At 58.9% G+C, this 16,763-nt stretch overlaps 3 protein-coding genes across 8 annotated transcripts; 1 reads left to right on the top strand and 2 right to left on the bottom strand.

Moving 5' to 3' along the window:
* Nucleotides 1-614: 614 nt before the first annotated feature.
* Nucleotides 615-3,979, bottom strand: HIRIP3 (HIRA interacting protein 3). Of its 2 annotated transcripts, none has more exons than XM_028110224.2 (7): nt 3,219-3,979; nt 3,027-3,141; nt 2,807-2,921; nt 1,554-2,566; nt 1,281-1,449; nt 1,099-1,197; nt 615-1,013 (listed from the first exon to the last, which is right to left on the bottom strand). In XM_028110224.2, exons 1-7 carry the CDS (start codon nt 3,281-3,283, stop codon nt 850-852), a joined length of 1,740 nt encoding a protein of 579 aa, XP_027966025.1. In that variant the 5' UTR covers nt 3,284-3,979; the 3' UTR covers nt 615-849. The 2 variants fall into 2 exon arrangements, with proteins under 2 accessions (XP_027966025.1, XP_027966023.1); XM_028110222.2 differs by having other exon boundaries at nt 3,021-3,141; nt 3,219-3,978.
* On the top strand, nt 3,466-12,392 carry INO80E (INO80 complex subunit E). 5 transcript variants are annotated; one of them, XM_028110230.2, is made up of 8 exons: nt 3,467-4,071; nt 4,228-4,298; nt 4,514-4,566; nt 7,247-7,325; nt 7,431-7,542; nt 7,922-8,038; nt 11,113-11,202; nt 11,785-11,850. In XM_028110230.2, the coding sequence occupies exons 1-7, from the start codon at nt 3,991-3,993 to the stop codon at nt 11,179-11,181; spliced, it is 582 nt and encodes a 193-aa protein (XP_027966031.1). In that variant the 5' UTR covers nt 3,467-3,990; the 3' UTR covers nt 11,182-11,202; nt 11,785-11,850. The 5 variants fall into 5 exon arrangements, with proteins under 5 accessions (XP_027966028.1, XP_027966031.1, XP_027966030.1 ...); XM_028110227.2 differs by lacking the exons at nt 11,113-11,202; nt 11,785-11,850 and adding an exon at nt 8,753-9,658 and having other exon boundaries at nt 3,466-4,071; XM_028110229.2 differs by lacking the exon at nt 11,785-11,850 and having other exon boundaries at nt 11,113-11,488.
* A 259-nt stretch (nt 12,393-12,651) lies between these two features.
* DOC2A (double C2 domain alpha) lies at nt 12,652-16,763 on the bottom strand. Its single transcript, XM_028110231.2, has 10 exons — nt 16,496-16,763; nt 16,076-16,155; nt 15,800-15,874; nt 15,569-15,678; nt 13,772-13,898; nt 13,605-13,664; nt 13,365-13,528; nt 13,197-13,278; nt 13,023-13,119; nt 12,652-12,921 (listed from the first exon to the last, which is right to left on the bottom strand). The coding sequence occupies exons 1-10, from the start codon at nt 16,758-16,760 to the stop codon at nt 12,776-12,778; spliced, it is 1,206 nt and encodes a 401-aa protein (XP_027966032.1). The 5' UTR covers nt 16,761-16,763; the 3' UTR covers nt 12,652-12,775.

The following is a 16,763-nucleotide window of genomic DNA, read 5'->3' as shown; positions in this document are numbered from 1 at the left end:
AATCTCAACAGCAGGTATGCCAGCAAAGTCCTAAAGTGACTTCATTGGCTCAGTCTGTAGCCAGAGGCCTGAGGTACTCGGATTGGTCAGGTCTGTGCCCCATACCCACCCCTTCAAGGCGAAAAGAATTGGCCCAAGGACTAAGTGGCTGTTTCTAGAAGGCGAGAAGGAAGACGTAAACACCAGCTGTCGCCAAGTCACTTCATTATGTTTCTCACATTTTTCTTAAAGCCAGTTATTCAGACCCTCCTCCCAGCTAGGCATGTAACACAGCTTAAAAGCAGGATGGTGAGGGCCCTGCTGGTCGGGCTGGAGGAAGCGGGGTAGGAGCCCCACTCTTTTTTGATAGAGCCCGGTGGCAGACTGGATGGCAGGGTCTGGAGGCTGGGACTTCATTTGGAGAACCTGGGGGAAATAAAAGGGAACCAGACTGGGTGGGGACAGTGGCCACTCCTCACCTTCCTGGCCCAAAGTACAGGGAGTGAGGGTGGGGTCGGTTTTCTTTTTCTTAAGTTTTATTTAAGTAATCTCTTCGCCCCAAACTCAGCGACCCCAAGATCAAGAATCACGTACTTCTCCATCTGAGCCCGCCAGGCGCCCCAAGTGGGGACCAGTTTTGATGAGGTGATTCAAACAACTCCTTTATTGAGTCTTAAACGATAAACCCCTGTAAACACCTTAAACTGAGAACATGAGAAATAGGATTCCAACAACGTGTGTCCCTGGGGGTGCAAAGTCTTCTCTGAAGAAAGCTGCTTCTGAAGCTCTGCAGGCACCGACTGGGATGGGGGCTGTGGGTGCTGGATCTGTTTTCTCCAAGTGGAAAGCCTCCTGGGGAAGGGGAGGAGCTCAGTTACTCTCTCCATCACTGCTGATGATGCCGCGCATATGTGACCAGTCTGGGGGTGGGGCACGGGGCTGCTCATCCTCTGAGCCCAAAGTCCGGCGGTATAGCTCCCCCGGGGCGTCCGCTTCTCCTGAAGGGTTCCAAGCTGTGCGTCTGCGTGGCCGGCCTGGATTGAGGGGCAGAAAAAGCAGGAGATCAGTTATCTGAGAAAATCCAAGCCCCGTCTCAGAGAGTGGGAGGAAACCCCTCACCTGAACCACTGATGATGTTGGTAAGGTCCAAGGAGGCCACCTCAGCCGCCTCCTCCCGCTGCTCCTTCAGGGCCCGGCACTTCTCTAAGGAAGGGTTACCTGGGGCAGAAGAGGCTGGTGATGCCCTCTTCCCCAGCCGCCCAGGCCCTCTCCTGCGGCCCCCAGGGCACATCCAGCCTCACCCTTCATGCCCAGGGCTTCCAGCTCTGCCCGGAGGACACTGAGGCGCTCCTTGTGTGAGCGGCAGGGGCCCAGCAGCTTCTTGTAGTTGCGATGGGCACCACAGGCCCGAATGTAACGCTTCAGCCTCATCACAGCTGGGTGGTCCTCACCACGGCGACCAGGGCCAGCCTGGCAAGGAAAGACAGCAGCTGAAGGCCAAACCTTCTGGACTTGAGTCAAGGTCTCCCTCTTCCTTAAAGGTGGCCTCCCACCCCATCGTCCCCCCTCATCACCTTCCTGCCTTTGGGTTCCGGACTGCCATCTGTGGACGAGGAGGAGGAGCTTCGCGTCCTGCCTTTCCTGGAGCTCTTCTTGAAAGAGTGGTTCTCCTTCTCCCCCTTAGGGCTGCCCCCTGCCTCACGGTCACTCACCTCCCTCTCCGAGTCGCTCACCTCCCCACTGATACTGCCCACTCTGGCTGTCTTTCCAGTGCCTTCAGTAGTTGGTTTCACCTCTCCCCAGCTGTCTTCCCCATCCTCGCTGCTTCCACTCTGCCTTTTCCCACCCTTCCACAGGGTCCCGTCCTTCCTCTTCCTCCGCACCAGGGGCTCTTCATCTCCGCCGCTCTTATCCCCACTGCCTGCTTTTTCCTTTTCTCCCTCTCTGTCCCCTGACTCTCCCAGCAGTCTTGCTGCCCTGCTTCTCTGCTCACAGCTCCTCTCCTCCCAAGCTGACTTGTTCCCTCCATTGCCCCGGGCTCCAGCTTTCCGATTCTCCCCCTCTTCCTCCCTGCTGTTTTTCTTTTTGGCCAGGGTGTCCTCCTCCTCCTCACTGTCCCTTTCACTTTCCTGGTGGCTTTTAGCTCCTTTCTTTCCCACTGCCTTCTTTCTTGTCCTCTGGATCGGTTCCTCCTCACTGTCCTCACCCTCCTCCCTGGCCTGCTTCCTACGGGCAGTGGTTTGGCCTGGTGCCTGCTTATCCCTTGTCACGGGTTCCTTCCTAACCCTGCCCTTAGACTCCTCCTCCTCTTCCTCCTCTTCCTCACTGCTCTCTTCCTTGGAGACCTTACTTGTTCTGGCAGAGCCCTCTTCCTCTTCCTCACTGCTCTCCTTGGCCGCCAGCTTCTCTAATCCAGTCCTTGCAGTCAGGCCCCTCTGCTGTTCTTCCTCATCATTGCTCTCCTCAACTGCTTTCTCTGAGGCTTGCTTTGGCCTCTCCCCCTCAGCTGGACTGACTTCTACTGTCGCCATCCCATTCTTTGCTTGGGGGCCAAAGCAGTCCGGACTGGAGGCTGCAGAGCTGGGCTCTGGAATGTGGAGAGAAAAGAAGATCGGGATGGGTTCCTCCTGGCCCTTCTTCCCTCCACTTGGGGTTGGTTGCCTCTGACAGATGGAGGGAAGGGCAACAGGAAACACAGCTATCAGTCAGTCTACCCGGTGCCTGGTTCCTGCCTCACTGGCCTCGTGCCCGCATCTAATGCTTTGGGAGATCATGCACGCGCAGTAAATACTTTTTTGAATGCACCAACTATGCAGAAGCCACTAACCTGACTCCGAATTGAAACGGAACCTTTTCCTCACGGGGCCACTCATGGGGGTGGGAGGCCTCTTTGCCTTCTTGGCAAGATCTAGCCTCTCTTCCCTGGCACCTGCTTCATCCACCTGTGTGCGCGCGAGAGGGCAAAACGTGTACCGAGTTTGCGTTCCCTACCCCCTCCCAGGCCCCTCCTCCTCAGCAACAAACCCCGCCTCGCGCCACACCTGCACCTTCAGCAGCTCCTTCTCCACCAGTCGCTTCAGCGCTTGCTTCTCGTCGGGCTCCAGGTGGTCGCGGCCCGCGTGAGCCAAGAACCTCCGCCGCACGATGGAGTGCGTGAGCGTGCTGCGGAGACATGTGTCAAGACGGAGTCCCCGTCCCGCCCCTGCCCTTTCCAACCCCAACTCCAGCCTCTAGTGCACCTGAGGTCCGGGCGGCCTCGGAAGAAGCTACGGATGAACTCCTGCATCTCGTTCTCCCGCGCCATTTTGCTCCACCTGGGATTGGTGGCTCCCGCCTTTTTTTCTCTTCGGCCTCCGTCACCGCGTTTGACAGGAGCTTGCGCACTCGCCGGGTCGTGGCGCCGTGGGAGGAGGGACCGTTGGGGGTTGGTCGCGGATCGTCTGGACCGAGAACTTTGCCAGACAAAGCTGCCTGCCTCAGGTAGTTGGAGGGGTTCGCGGCTCCTACCTTTTCTTCGCGTCAATCGTTTTTTTAAAAAATTCTCGTTAGAAACCGACTCGACGCCGGCAGCCTTCGGGTAACGTAATCAACCCGCGACACTGCCTCCGTCCGTGGTCACGGGCACTAGCTAGGCCGCAGTGATTTCGAAAGACAGATAAAAAAGGATATCCTCGCCTGAAGACTAGGAATCCCTGGGGGGAAAGTCTTGGGGCTTGCGATTATCCAGAATCCGCAAAGGTACCTCCGGCGTCCGCCATCTTTATGACATCATCGCGTCGCTGCGACGCCATCTTCAGCGTAGCCCCTGAAAGCTACGTTCTTTTCCCGGTGCGCCTAAGAAGGCAACCCTTGCGGTTAAGAGGCTTGGGCGCGGGGTACGCTGGGAGTTGTAGTCCCGGCGGACACAGCCTTACGGAGTCTCCGGAAGCGGAGGCGTGAGAGGCGGGGCTGTGCGCAGGCTCTGGGTAGCGGGACGCCTGACACCTGCGGGCATTGCTCCTGGGGCGGGTCATGAACGGGCCGGCCGACGGCGAAGTGGACTACAAGAAGAAATACCGGAACCTGAAGCGGAAGCTCAAGTTCCTCATCTACGTGAGTGCTGGGGTGAGAGGTTTGTGGGGGTTGAGGCCTGGCGCTGGTAGGACCTCAGTTTACCCACGTGTAAAGGGAGCGGAGTCAGCTGTCGCCGGGTTCCGGGCCCCTTTACGGATGGCCGTTGGCTCAGCGTCCACCTTGCTTGTGATACAGGAACACGAGTGCTTCCAGGAGGAGCTGAGGAAGGCGCAGAGGAAGTTGCTGAAGGTGTCCCGGGATAAGAGGTGGGACACGGTGGGGGGAAGGGGGAATGTCTGCGGGTGATGTGGCTTCTGTGGATCTCCATTCGGACTCCGTCCTTGGAATTGGGCCACAGATGCATGGCGCCTGGCTTGGGTCTGTTGCGGGGACCCCTTGACCAGCTAGAGGGGACAGGGTCCAGAAGAACGTTGCTGAGATGGGAATAAACACTCTTGTTCTCCCCCACCTCTTCTTTTAGTTTCCTCCTAGACCGACTTCTGCAGTACGAGAACGTGGATGAAGATTCTTCTGGTGAGCAAGGTCATGAAAAATTAGTGGAGGAAGTGGCTCCTGGCACTTCGGCAAGCTTCCTGGGCCCCTCATTATAGGCTGCGGAGGCTGATAAAACCTCCAGTGGTTCTTAAATCTGTTGCTTGCCCTGCACCTCCACCATTCTTTCACTCGAGTATTTATTGCTTTGCACAGGGGATACAGTGGAATTTGCGTTCTGGCTGGGGGTAACAGGAAAACAAAGAAACTAGGATCTTAGATTTGAAAGGAATAAAATCAGGGTTGCATGGTAGTGATCGGACTAGAGCAGGGGTTGGTAAACGTTTTCTGTAAAGGGCCAGATAAAACATATTTCAGGCTTTGCAGAACTGTTGCAACTACCCAGTTCTGCTGTTGTAGCGCAAAAGTAGCCACAGGTAATATGTAAATAAGTGAGCATGGATGTGTTTCAATAAAACTTTATTTATGGACACTGAAACTTGAATTTCATGTGATTTTCACATGTCATAAGTGGTATTTTTCCTTTGAGTCCACCCTCGCCCCACATTTAAAAACGTAAAAGCCGTTCTTAGTTTGCAAACGACGCAAAAGCAGATGACAGACAGCGTCAGTAGAGCACTCCGGAAAAGCGTTTCTCGGGAAGGAATGTTTGAGCTGGGACCTAGCTAAGAAGCAGAAACCAATTTTGTGCAGATACAAGTGAGAGATTTCCAGGCAGAGGGAACAGCCAGTGCAGATGCCCTGAAGTGAGAAGGGACCAGAGCAGAAGGGCTGAAGCGGTGTTTCCAAACTTTGCTTTGAGCACTCCTTATCATGTCAGACCAAGGCGCTGCGGACATACTTGCTTATAAGACCACAAGATGAAACAGCGTCAAGGTCATCGTATATAATTTGTTCTGGTGGTTTTTAGACTGGTTTTTTCTTTTTCTTTTTCTTTTTTTTTTAAGATTTTATTTATTTATTTGACAGAGAGAGGCACAGCGAGAGACAGAGCACAAGCAGGGGGAGTGGGAGAGGGAGAAGCAGGCTTCCCGCCGAGCAGGGAGCCCGATGCGGGGCTTGATCCCAGGACCCTGGGATCATGACTTGAGCCGAAGGCAGACGCTTAACGACTGAGCCACCCCGACGCCCCTAGACTGCTTTTTTCTTTACTCTTTTGTTGTTTGTTTTTTTTTTAAACTTAATGCTGGTTGCAAATCACTAAGTTGATTTCATGACCCACTAATAGGGTGAGACCCACAGTTTGAAAAAGTGCTAAGGTGGGCATTTGTGGTCCTATTCCAGCGTGGGGTCCTTATAACCTATGACATATATGATCAGCTTTCCCCATGGTGCTTTTTAAACACTGGTCTGGAGTGGGGTCAGCAGACGACAGCCAGCCAGGCTACTTGTTTTCGTAAATAGTGTTTTATTGGAACACACAATGGTCATTCCTTTATGTATGATGGGTTGGTAGGTGATGGATGAGGTCAGAGAAATAGGCAGGAGCCAGCTCATATGGGTCAAGGCAAACCGTTTGGCTTTTCGTCCTGCTGCTCATTGCCTGCCTGTTCCTTCCCTGAGGTCTTCCAGGTAACTTCCTGTTTGAGGGGCACTTCAGGACAGGAGCCATGAGAAAAAACAGTATGTTCATGGTCAGAGTGAGATAAATCTTGAGGAGGGAGAACCAGAGACGTAAGCCGCCACTCGTATCCTGGAAAAGCCCACCGTCTGGTCAGGGAGACACCCACACATGACACATCTTAGCACAACGAGAGGCAAGCCCTGACAAGTGAGAGTGGAGAGTTTTGGGGACAGCCAGCAATTAACTGAGCCTGAGGGATTCTGGAAGACTCAGAGAGGCAGTGTTTAATTTTGCTTCTTAAAGGATCTGAGCAGAGAAACTGGGGACAGCGTACATCCCGGGTATCAGTTATTGTTAAATGAGCTATGGGCCTTCTAAGTAGAAGTGCAGAACTGGGAGATAAATTTCTTTCTAGAGGAAATGATGTGACGGAAGAGTATGGTTCAGTCAGGAGACCAGAAAGGTAGGTTGAGACCAGATTAAGAAGCACTCCAGACGTTCGCAGGCAGGAGGGGATGTCACTAGGAAGGCTGGGATCAGCTTTCCAGATAGATCATTCTGGAGCTGGCGTGGACAGTGGGTAGCAGGAGAGGTGAGATTGCTGAGCCGGTGATTTTGATGTGGCGGTCTGAGGTGGTGGTCGTTGGGGTGGGGGGCAGTGGCTAAAGACAGGGGAGATGTGAAGGGTAGCTTAGCAGGACCCTGGACCTGGGGAGTGGAACAGAGGCAGGAGCTGAAGGCAGCTTAAGAGTGGCAGAAGAGAGTGAATGAGCAGAGATGGGGGGTTCTAGTTCAGCTGCACACTTTACTCTCTCAGCCTCGGTGACCTCATCTGGAAGGAGGACATGATGCCCTCACCTTCCTCCTTGGGTGGTTATGAGTACAGGGAGCGGGGGTGAACTTTTCAGAGCCTAGCATGCAGTTAAGTGCTTGACAGTTGTGTTATGAGGGAGGAGTCCAGGCAGGAAGTCAGTTGTAAAGGACATTTTAGGAAGCTGTGGGCCTCTCCTGAAGAGCGCCTATGTGCCAACTGGGGAGTCAGATTCCCTGGGGCCCTTCCATAGAGTTGAGATTGCACCTCTCTGGGGTAGGCTGGAGCCCCCCACCCTCCCTCTGACCAGTCCTCCCCCCTCACAGACTCAGATGCCACTGCATCTTCAGATAACAGCGAGACAGAGGGAACACCCAAGCTGTCGGACACGCCAGCCCCCAAGAGGTGGGAAGAAGCCATTGTTCTTCTCTGGGGGTGGGGGTGGGTGGATGGGGGCACCTGGGCCTCCTAGCTGCCTCTGACAACCCCCCCCCCCCGTACTTTCTCCAGGAAGAGAAGCCCTCCGCTGGGGGGCGCCTCCTCCCCCTCCAGCCTCTCCCTGCCTCCTTCAACGGGGTTTCCCCTTCAGGCCTCCACGGCCCCCTCCCCGTACCTGAGCTCGGTGAGTTGTCGTCAAGGGTGGGAAGCGGTAGCTGAGCCGCCTGGGAGTAAGGTGGGCATTGTTGGGCAGACGGGCCTCAGGGGGAGGCCGGCCCAACTCTGGGGACATCTGTCTGGGTGTGGCAGCAGGCATCCGTTGGAGGGGTGTGAGTCGGGGCTGCCCACTTCTCTCTGGTGTAGGAATGGGGGACAGGCGTGACTGAGGAGAGCAGAGCTCAGGACACAGTCCTGCTGCTGTCCCCTCCCCTTCTGTTCTCAGGAGCCACACTCATCACCACCTCTTGTTTTTCCATTCCTCCTCCTGTTTGCGTTTCTTCCCTCCCCCCCCCCAACCCCATCCACTCCATTTCCCATCTCCATCCCCTCACTCCTGCCTGCAGCTGGCTTCCCCTCCCTACCCCCCATTCCCTTCTGACTACCTGGCCCTGCAGCTGCCCGAGCCCAGCCCCCTGAGGCCCAAGCGGGAGAAACGGCCCCGCCTGCCCCGGAAACTCAAGGTACCCTGATTGGGGGATGTTAGGGAGGGGCCAGAACGGCAGGAGGACCGCCATCTGAGGGAGGCTCCAGACGGGCTGGGGCCTGTCCGAGAACTTCCAAGGACTGATTTGGGGCTGCTGGGGGCCCAGCCTAGGGCTAGGAGCTGAGGGGTGGGTCAGAGATGTCCTGGCCCACAGGCTTGATGTGGAGAAAAATGAGGGCAGGACCACCCTTGGGGCACGCAAAGCTAAGACTCGGGGGGGCCAGGCTCATTGTTCACAGGTGGCCTGTGATGCCGGGCAGCCCCAGAGGACAGGCAGAGTTGTGGGACCTGGAGTGGAGTCAAGATTCCACCAGTTAAAAACCATGGGACGTAGAACAGGTCTCTTTGGCTGTCTAGGCCTCCTCTTCTGCATCTGTAAGTGAGTGATCAAACCACATGTAGCGAACGAGTGTTTCTGGAGCACCTGCTGTGTACCAGGCACTGTTCTAGGTGCTGCAGATGCAGTAGCGAACAAAACACAAAAATCCCCACCTTCACGAACCTCCCATTCTAGCAAGAGAGGTGGAAAACAGACAAGAAAAGTAGGTGCCAGTGCTGAGAAATGGGGCCAGGTAGAGGGTGGGAAGCCCCAGAGTAGAGAGGGGCCGGTATTTTTGGGTGGGTGGTCTGGGACATTATTTGGTCAGAGGCTTAAAAGAAACGAGAAGCGAGCATGTGACTCTCTGAACAGGTGTTTCAGGGAGAGCAAGCAGTGCAGAGGCCCCCAGGAGTGCGTGTGTCCACCTGTTCACGGACCAGGAAGGAGGCCAGTGTGGTCAGAGGCAAGGGAGGGGTGGGGGGGGTGGTAAGCAGGTGAGAGAAATAACCAGGGGGCAGGATGGTGGAGCGCCCTCTCGGTGTCACAGAGGCTTCGCTTGTACCGTGAATGAAATGGGGAGCCGTTGCAGGAGGTCAGGCAGAGGGGAATCTGCTCTGCTTTATGGAACTCACAGCTGCGTGGAGAACGGACCGGGGAGGCACTAGGTGGGGATGCAAGTGGGGAGACCCCCCCAAGCAGGCTCCTGCAGTAAAGCAGGTAGAGCGCCAAAAAGTGGCTGATGCATCAGTTTCGAAGATGGAGCCATGGGAAGACCAGCGTGGGCTGTGGGCAAGAGCAGAGCCCAGGGGCGGCTCCAGGATTTGGGGCCTGAGCAACTGAAGAAGATGGGTAGCCTCCCTCTGAGCCCGGGAGGTCCGGGAGGAGCAGCTGTGGGAGGGAAGACGAGTTGGGACATGCTGAATGCTGTCAGGAAAGGCCAGCGAGATCCAGGAGGCCACAAGCCTGGGGCTCGTGGGGTGCACTGAAGTCCTCAGCGTGGAGGCGGGTGTGATTGTTGGGGGAGAACGTGGCTGGAGAGGAGGGGAGAGAGGCCTGCGCTCTGAGCCCTAGGAGAGAGTAGGGCCCAGGCGGTACAGTGCCCTTCCAGCTCCGAGTCAGAGTGGAACTGGGACTAGATAGGAAGCTTTCACGGCGGGTAGACGGGAGCCAGAGGCAAAATGGGAGGTCACGTTTGGGGTGGTTAGGAGTGCTGGTTCGGGGTTCAAATCCCAGCTCTGCTGCTTAGCCTCCATGTGACCTCGGCCCCCGCACTCTCCTTGGCAGGCTTTTGCTTCTGGCCTGTAGGGCGGGATGGTGCGCAAGGCCAGGGGCGGGGAAGCCTGGAGCCGATGGGTGGAGGCGTGGCACGCGTGTGGCATTGCTGTGTGAGGCCGAGGTGCTGGGTCCTGCCGGAGAGGTGACGGGGAGCTGAGTTGTGGCCATCGAGGAGAGAGGAGGTTGGTTGAGAGAGGGGCCCAGATCAGTTGCTGTGGTGGAGGAGGGGGTAAATCAGGGAAGGCCTTAAAGAAGAGGTAACATCTGAGCCCAGGGGAGGTGAGATTTGGAAATTGCAGGCTCAGCAAGAGTGGAAGGAAGATAGGGACCTGGCAGAAGTGTTGTTTGGGCTGACGCAGGAGAGAGAAGAGAGAAGGACGGCGGACAGAAACATAGGGTGAGGGGGGATCACAGAGGCCTGGGTGCCCAGGGCCAGGAGGTCCTTGTAAAGGGGTGGGGGTCACTGAAGTTTCTGGGTGGCTCAATCTGAGGAGACAAAGGACAGCCGTGAAGACAGGAGCAGGTCAGTTAAGGGCCTGGGCCCCAGTCAGATGGAGTGGATTTGAGTCCTCCACACACTTCCCGTGTGACCTCGGGCAAGTCATTTCACTTTCTGAGCCTCAGCTTTCTTCTCTGTTCGGTGGGGTCAGTGTAGAGTGAAGTAAGTTCAGGAAGAGAAAACACATAGCCCAGTGCCTGGTCCCTAGTAAGCTGTGGCTGAACAGGAGGTGCTTTTGGTCACACAGAGGCCATTGGGGAAGGCCAGGAAGGGGTGGGACGTAGGGACTAAGGTGGAGGTCCAAAGGTGGCAGCCAGAGGAGGGGGGGGCTGTCCTCATGGAGCTGGGCCTCTTGTCTGTCACCAGTCCTGGCCAAGTCCTGTACCCTGAGGCACTGACCAGGAGGTAAAGGCCCACTCTGGTCCTCCACCACCCCAAGGACAGCAGCGGGGCTGGGGGCTCCTGGAGAGGCAGCTGGTAGGCCATGAGGGCGGAAGGTGTGAAAGTAGGCCCCGGGGGCCACTGTAGAGACACACGTAAGCACTTCCTGCCGCCGCCACCTGGGGCCAAACGGGACCTGCCCAGCGGGGACCCAGAGGGCCTGTGCTTCGGAGTCTTCATTTGCGAGTCTCAGATTCCTCCTCTGGCCCGTAACCTTCCCTCCCTTCCAGGGTGGTCGGAATGGGTGTTAATGGCAGTCACCTGGCACGTAGCAGGTGCTCGGTTTGGGCCCACAGAGCTCTCTGGTGGGGGTGGGGGTGGGGGGGGGGAGTCCTGGCAGGGGGCGGGGGCTGGAGGGTTGGGCAGGACAGAGGCCACGTCCCAGCCTCGGAGGACAAAGCAAGACTTTTGATGGCTAGAAAAGGATACTTCAGGTGGAGGGGCTGGCCTGTTGTCGGGCGCAGCTTCCCGCCTGTCCCTTGAGTGGGGGAATGACACGCTCAGGTCTGTGTTTTAGAGAGCTCACTCTGGCTGCAGTGTGGAAGAGCTGACTCTGGGAGAGGCTGAAGGCAGGGAGTCCAGTTAGGAGGCTGGTACCGTAGCCCAGGTGAGCTGCGGGGGTCCCCAGACAGAAGAGGTAGAAGCCTCGCCCAGCGGGGGGGCGAAAGCCTAGGACAGCGTCCAGCTCACCAGCAAGTCCCGAAGTAGGAGGGAGAGGCCGGTGCCGGCAGCTGTGGTCCGAGGTGCCCAGAGGCGGGCAGGCTGGCACTACGGGCTGGCTCTGACCGCCCTGACCGGCTCTAAGTGCTGTCCCGGGGGCAGCCAAGGGGCCTCCCTGGAGAGGGCGGGGTCCGGCCTTCCCCTCCTGGTTTCCTGGGAGATCCACCACCACCACCCCCACCACCCCCACCACCACCCCCACCACCCCCACCACCCCCCTCATCACCGTCTCCATCACCATCTCTCACCTGCAGCCATTTGTGGGGTGAGATTCAAGGGGCTGAGGTGAGGCAGGCCTCCCCCACCCTGATTCCAGCATTGGCTGGCCCGGCTGTGCCCACTGCCCCCGGCATGAGCCTTTGCCCCTCTTCCCTGTCCCCCAGAACTGCCTTAAGAGGCCCCCGCCAGCCTTCTGGAGGTCCAGTGCCTCCCTGACCAGCCCTCCCTGTGTTTCTTCCCCCTGCTGCAGATGGCGGTGGGCCCCCCTGACTGCCCTGTGGGAGGGCCGCTGACCTTCCCGGGCCGGGGCTCGGGGGCCGGGGTGGGGGCAGCCCTGGCTCCACTGCCTCCACCCAAGATGCCTCCCCCCACGATCCTGAGCGCCGTCCCTCGGCAGATGTTCAGTGATGCGGGCAGCGGGGACGATGCCCTGGACGGGGATGACGACCTGGTGATCGACATCCCGGAGTGACCCCATCTCTGGCCGAGCCCACGCCCTGTGCCTGACGCCAGCACACACGAGCCCCCAGCTTCCGCAGAGACGTTTATTGACGCCCAGTTGCCATGCTGCGGCCACTGACACAATCAGAAGAGGCGTAAACATGCACGGACGTCCCCCGGGAGGTGGGTCCCCACGGGGGGTGGGGGTGGGGGGGAGGGCAGAGGCCCTGCCCTCCCGTCCTGGCCCCATCCAGGGGACAGTTCTTTAAATGAGTGGCCGGGAGCATCTGCCACCTCTGGGAGAGGCAGAGAGCCTGCGGTGGCCCCCGCATTTAAAAGGGCAGCTGTACAGGGCTAGGTTGGTTGGTTGGTTTTTAACGAAGATTCTGTATTAAAGTAGTGGCTCTTTTTTTCGTTTTTGTTTTTTGTCCTTCTCTTTTTTGGAGACATTCTCCTCCTCCGAACCCCCCCCCCGCCCCCGAATCCGACCTCCTCCCTGTGGGCCGAGGGGGACGGGGCAGCCTGGAGGGGCAGGAGAGAGGCGCGGCGGCCCCCTGTGGGCGTGCCCGGGCCGGGTTTTTGCATATCTGCGTGGGAGCGAGTCAGGCAGGAGGAAGTTTGCATATGTGAATATAGATGTCCACGGCCCCTCACGACAGGACAGACCCACGGTCACGGAGACTCACAAAATAAGACAGGTAGTGGGGGGCGGGGCATCCACCCCGTGTAAACGTGCAACACACTCGTGCGGAGGTTGGGTCCTGGCCCCGCGGGGCCCATGCCGGGCAGCTGCCGCCCGCTCAGGCTGAGGGCAGGGCCCCGGCGGCGGGGGGCAGCTCACTGGTCAAGGTGTGCCAGCGCTCCAGGGCCGCGTCCGGCTGCTGCAGACAGTCACTCCAGTGCTTCCGGGCCTCGCCCCGGGCCCCGGGTCCCAGGGACACCCCACCTGGGAGGCAGCAAGAGGCTGGCACCGTCAGGGCCCATCTCTGCCAGCCTGCCACCCCCGACCCCCCATCATAGGCTCCACCCGGCAGCCTCATCCCTCACCGATGAAGTCGTTGGATTTGCCGATGTCGTAGTCCCACACTGTGACTTCCAGAGTCTTGGTAGCCAGAGCAGAGAGCTCCATCTCGTAGAAGAAGTCCTGGGGCAGGGCAGGCCACAGCTTCCGTGAGGCCCCGGCCCCGGCCCCAGCCTCCACCGCCCCCCCGCCCCGCTTACCTCATTAAATTCCGGATTAAGAGTCTTCTTCTTCACGCACGTTTTATGCTTGGATTTCTTATCCACGTCAGGCCTCAGGTACCTGTAGAGGAGGGGGGGGCGGTCAGGGACACATCAGGCCGCGGAGGAGGTCAGGCAGGCTCCCAGGGGAGGGAAGGGCAGGCTCACGTCTTGACGTAGGGGTCGGAGTAGCCATTGACATCCATGGCAGCCAGGTGGGCGCAGCGCACGATGCCCACCAGCAGCCCCCGGCGCCGAGAGCTGTAGCTGAGACTCAGCAGGATGCGCCCGCGCTCTTCCAGCAGCCCAGGCCCCTGCTCGGCCTGCTCCAGCTGTGGGGCCGACTCAGGATCAGCCTGCATCCCCGCCACCTCCCACCCAGACGCGGTCCCTGTGAGGTTACCTCACCTCCTTCAGGTAACAGGAGATGCCCCTCAGTGCCGCTGACATGGAGGAGGGTGAAGCCAGCTGAGGGGACGAAGAGAAGGTTCTGGAAACCTGGCCTCCCCAGGGCCGCCGCCCCACCCCGCCCCACCCCCACCCCCCACCCCCCACCCCCCAGCCCCTACACAGACCGGGACCTGGCGCTCAAGGCAGATGTTAAAATGTTTCTTCTGTGAAGGCTTGAGGCGGCGGAGGGGTACTCGGATCTCCCCGATGAATTCATTGTGGCTCAGCTTGTCCTCGTCACAGACGGAGATCCTGGCGGGGAACTGCAGGGTCAGGGCCCCCTGGCGTACCTGAGCCTGCTCCAGTGGGGGAGAAAGGTCCTCCAACCGAACGCGGAGCACCCGAGGCCAATCCCAGCTCTGCCCTACTCTACGCCTCGCCTGTCGCACGGGCTGTGCGGCGAGCCCCAGCCCGGCGCGTGAGGAGGATGCCGTGATCGGCCCTGTCCCGCTGCCCCGCCCTCTCCAGCTGCCCCGGCCACCCCGGGGCCGTCGGGACCCAGGCAGCTACTTCAGGAAGCCCCCACGAATCCTGAGGACCGCCACCCTCCACTGCCTCCATTCAGAGCCTGGGGACGGGATCCAACTGAACAATGTGCCCAGAGCAGGCATTGGTGGGTGTGGGTCCCGGACTCCCGTGTGCAAGGGCTGGAAGCGCCTTGAGGAGCCTTGGGCAGTCGGGCGAGGGTCCCGCGCCTCCTCCGGCGCTCCTGTCCTCCTTTGCCTGGAGCAGGGCACCAGCCTGGGAGAGACACACAGGAGCCCAGCGATTAAGAAATGACAGCTTATAGGGGTGCCATGGTGGCTCAGTCCATGAAGTGTCTGCCTTCGGCTCAGGTCGTGGTCCCAGGGTCCTGGGATCGAGCCCCGCGTCGGGCTCCCTGCTCCGCGGGAAATCCGCTTCTCCCTCTCCCCCTGCTTGTGTGTACACTCTCTCTCTGACAAAATCTTTAAGAAATGATTGCTTTCAGTTCTGTTCATCCCCTTATGCAGCTCCCTGCGCTTCCTTCTGTCTTGACCCTCCTGAGGAGCTGTCATGGAGGGCTGTTAATTTCCTACCTCTGCCACCTACTAGCTACCTATGTGACCTTGGCCAAGTCACTCCACCTCCCTATGCCTCAATTCCCATCTATAAAACGGAGATATGAGCACCCACCTCCTACAACTATCAGGATCAAGGGAAATAAATGTAAAGGCGCATAACCCAGGGCTGGGCACCAGTGCGCACTCGGCTACTCAGGCCCAATGCGCTCACATCTGAGAGATGGGCCAGCCTTCCCGGTGTCTTGCCTCTGTCCACCCTACCCCCGCCCCGATCCCCAGTCAGCCTCACAGCCAGCAGAATGATCTCCAAAATCCAAGGCTGACCAATCCCCCCCGCCCCGGTGCCAACCCTCCCCCGGCTTCCCCATTGCCAAGAACACAGCTAAAGGCCTCACAAGCCTGGGCTGTGCTGCCCTTCAGTCGGGCCAGGGATTACAGTCCCCACAGCTCCACCTCCTGGGATGATGGAGCAAGTTCCCTGTCCCTGAAGACTTCACTCCTTAGCACGGGATGTTAGGGGGGACACAGGCATGAGAATGGGCAGACCTCTGCTACATAGGTCTGACACGTGGGGGGGGGTAGGGTTGGGGAGGGCGCTCGGCAACCAGGGAAAGCTTCCAGGAGGAGGCACGGCGGGGAGCACTTTCCATGGAAGAGACACAACAGGTAAAGGTCAGGAGTCTTGAAGCTGACCAGCAGTAGGAGGAGATATTTGGAGGGCCTGCTGCCGAAGGGGGATGGGGAGCCAGTGATTGTTCTTGAGCATCTGAGAGGGGCTTAATGGGAGGCAGATCAACCAACCAAACAAGGTGGCAATGACAGCTCCCAGAGGAGGTGCTGAGCTGGAATCCTCAGTAACAAGGGGAATGGAGCCCTCACCTGAGCACCTTGTGGGTGATGTCATCATCCGTGATCCCACTGTACGTCAGATCCTCATTCCACACGGGATTCAGCGTGTTCCTCTGAGTCTTAGTTTTTAGCTTATTGGCCTGAGGTGTGGGGAGAAGGTTCTCAGTCCACGTCCCCCAGACCCATGGAGGCTGAAGGCAGGGGAAGGTTGGGGACAGACCCACAAGCCGGCTCAGGCTGGGGGAGGGAAGAGGCCGTTACCTTGCAGGCCCCAGGCAGCAGGTGCAGCTTGACATAGGGGTCAGCCAGGCCATTGAAATCCATGGGCTTGAGGCCCTGCAGGGGAGGGGAGGGGAGGGAAGAGGGCTGCAAGCTCCCAGCCCTGCCTCCCTGCCTCCCTCTGCAGAGTGGATGCTCAGGGTGTGGAGAGTCAAGAAGAAGGGTGCCGGGGGATGGGGGGGGGAGGAGGAGGGGTCCAACCTGGGGACCTGGAAACAGGCAAACGGGGCCAGGGCTTGGGAGGCAGGGAGTACCCACCTTGGCCCTGAGGATACTGCAGTGCAGAGTGCAGGAGGCCTGGTCGTAGAGAAGGTCAAACTCCAGCATGCCCAGGGCGGCTGGAGAAGAGGAAAGACCAGCGTGAGGCAGTGTGTAAGGAAAGGTGTGTGTGTGAGAGACCCGTGGGCAGGCTGGGGAAGGTGCGCACGCCTGGGCGTCTGGCGGCCTGCGAGGGAGGGTGTGCGCGAGCGTCTGGGTCCCCGGCTGGGCCGCCACTGGGGCTGTGTGGGTGGTTGAGTGTCTCAGCAGAAATATTGAATATTGAGCCTTTCGGAAACTGTAATCTCCACGCTGACTGCAGCCCTGGAGGCAGAACCCGCCTCCCCCAACACGCCCAGCAGGGCCCCAGCCCCTTTCCACAGCCCGGAAGCACCCCCCACCCCCAGCCCCCAGACTCACTGGTATCATCTGAGTCGTAGCTGTCCACCTCCGCTCCGTCCTCGGGCGTGGTGGCCCCAAGGAGGGCTGCAGGGGGGGCCAGGGCCAGGGGTGCCAGGCGGGCAGGGGCCGCCCTGAAATCCCTGCCCCCACCTTCGGGTCCTGGTCCCGGGCGGGGGAAGTAGTCAGAGATCTGCCGGATGGGCCGGATGGGCCCAGGGCACACGTTGATGGCCATGTGCTCCTGGATGTTGATGGTCATGCGGTCGCCCCTGCGGCCCCTCATGCA

The sequence above is a fragment of the Eumetopias jubatus genome, unplaced genomic scaffold (genome assembly GCF_037043125.1).
Source record: "Eumetopias jubatus isolate StellerSeaLion01/CBP00866 unplaced genomic scaffold, mEumJub1_p1.0 scaffold_12, whole genome shotgun sequence".
Classification (NCBI taxonomy): Eukaryota; Metazoa; Chordata; class Mammalia; order Carnivora; family Otariidae; genus Eumetopias; species Eumetopias jubatus.
This window is presented reverse-complemented; position numbering and strand designations above follow the sequence as displayed.

Coding starts and splice junctions, on each gene's coding strand:
- INO80E (XM_028110225.2), top strand. CDS start 3,991: ATGAACGGGCCGGCCGACGGCGAAGTGGACTACAAGAAGAAATACCGG. Junction 4,072..4,227: donor AGCTCAAGTTCCTCATCTAC/GTGAGTGCTGGG, acceptor CTTGTGATACAG/GAACACGAGTGCTTCCAGGA. Junction 7,543..7,921: donor CCTCCCCGTACCTGAGCTCG/GTGAGTTGTCGT, acceptor TCCTGCCTGCAG/CTGGCTTCCCCTCCCTACCC.
- HIRIP3 (XM_028110222.2), bottom strand. CDS start 3,283: ATGGCGCGGGAGAACGAGATGCAGGAGTTCATCCGTAGCTTCTTCCGA. Junction 2,922..3,020: donor AGGAGCTGCTGAAGGTGCAG/GTGTGGCGCGAG, acceptor GCGCGCACACAG/GTGGATGAAGCAGGTGCCAG. Junction 1,450..1,553: donor CGGAACCCAAAGGCAGGAAG/GTGATGAGGGGG, acceptor TTTCCTTGCCAG/GCTGGCCCTGGTCGCCGTGG.
- DOC2A (XM_028110231.2), bottom strand. CDS start 16,760: ATGAGGGGCCGCAGGGGCGACCGCATGACCATCAACATCCAGGAGCAC. Junction 16,156..16,495: donor CTACGACTCAGATGATACCA/GTGAGTCTGGGG, acceptor CCTCTTCTCCAG/CCGCCCTGGGCATGCTGGAG. Junction 12,922..13,022: donor CAAATCCAACGACTTCATCG/GTGAGGGATGAG, acceptor GCTGCCTCCCAG/GTGGGGTGTCCCTGGGACCC.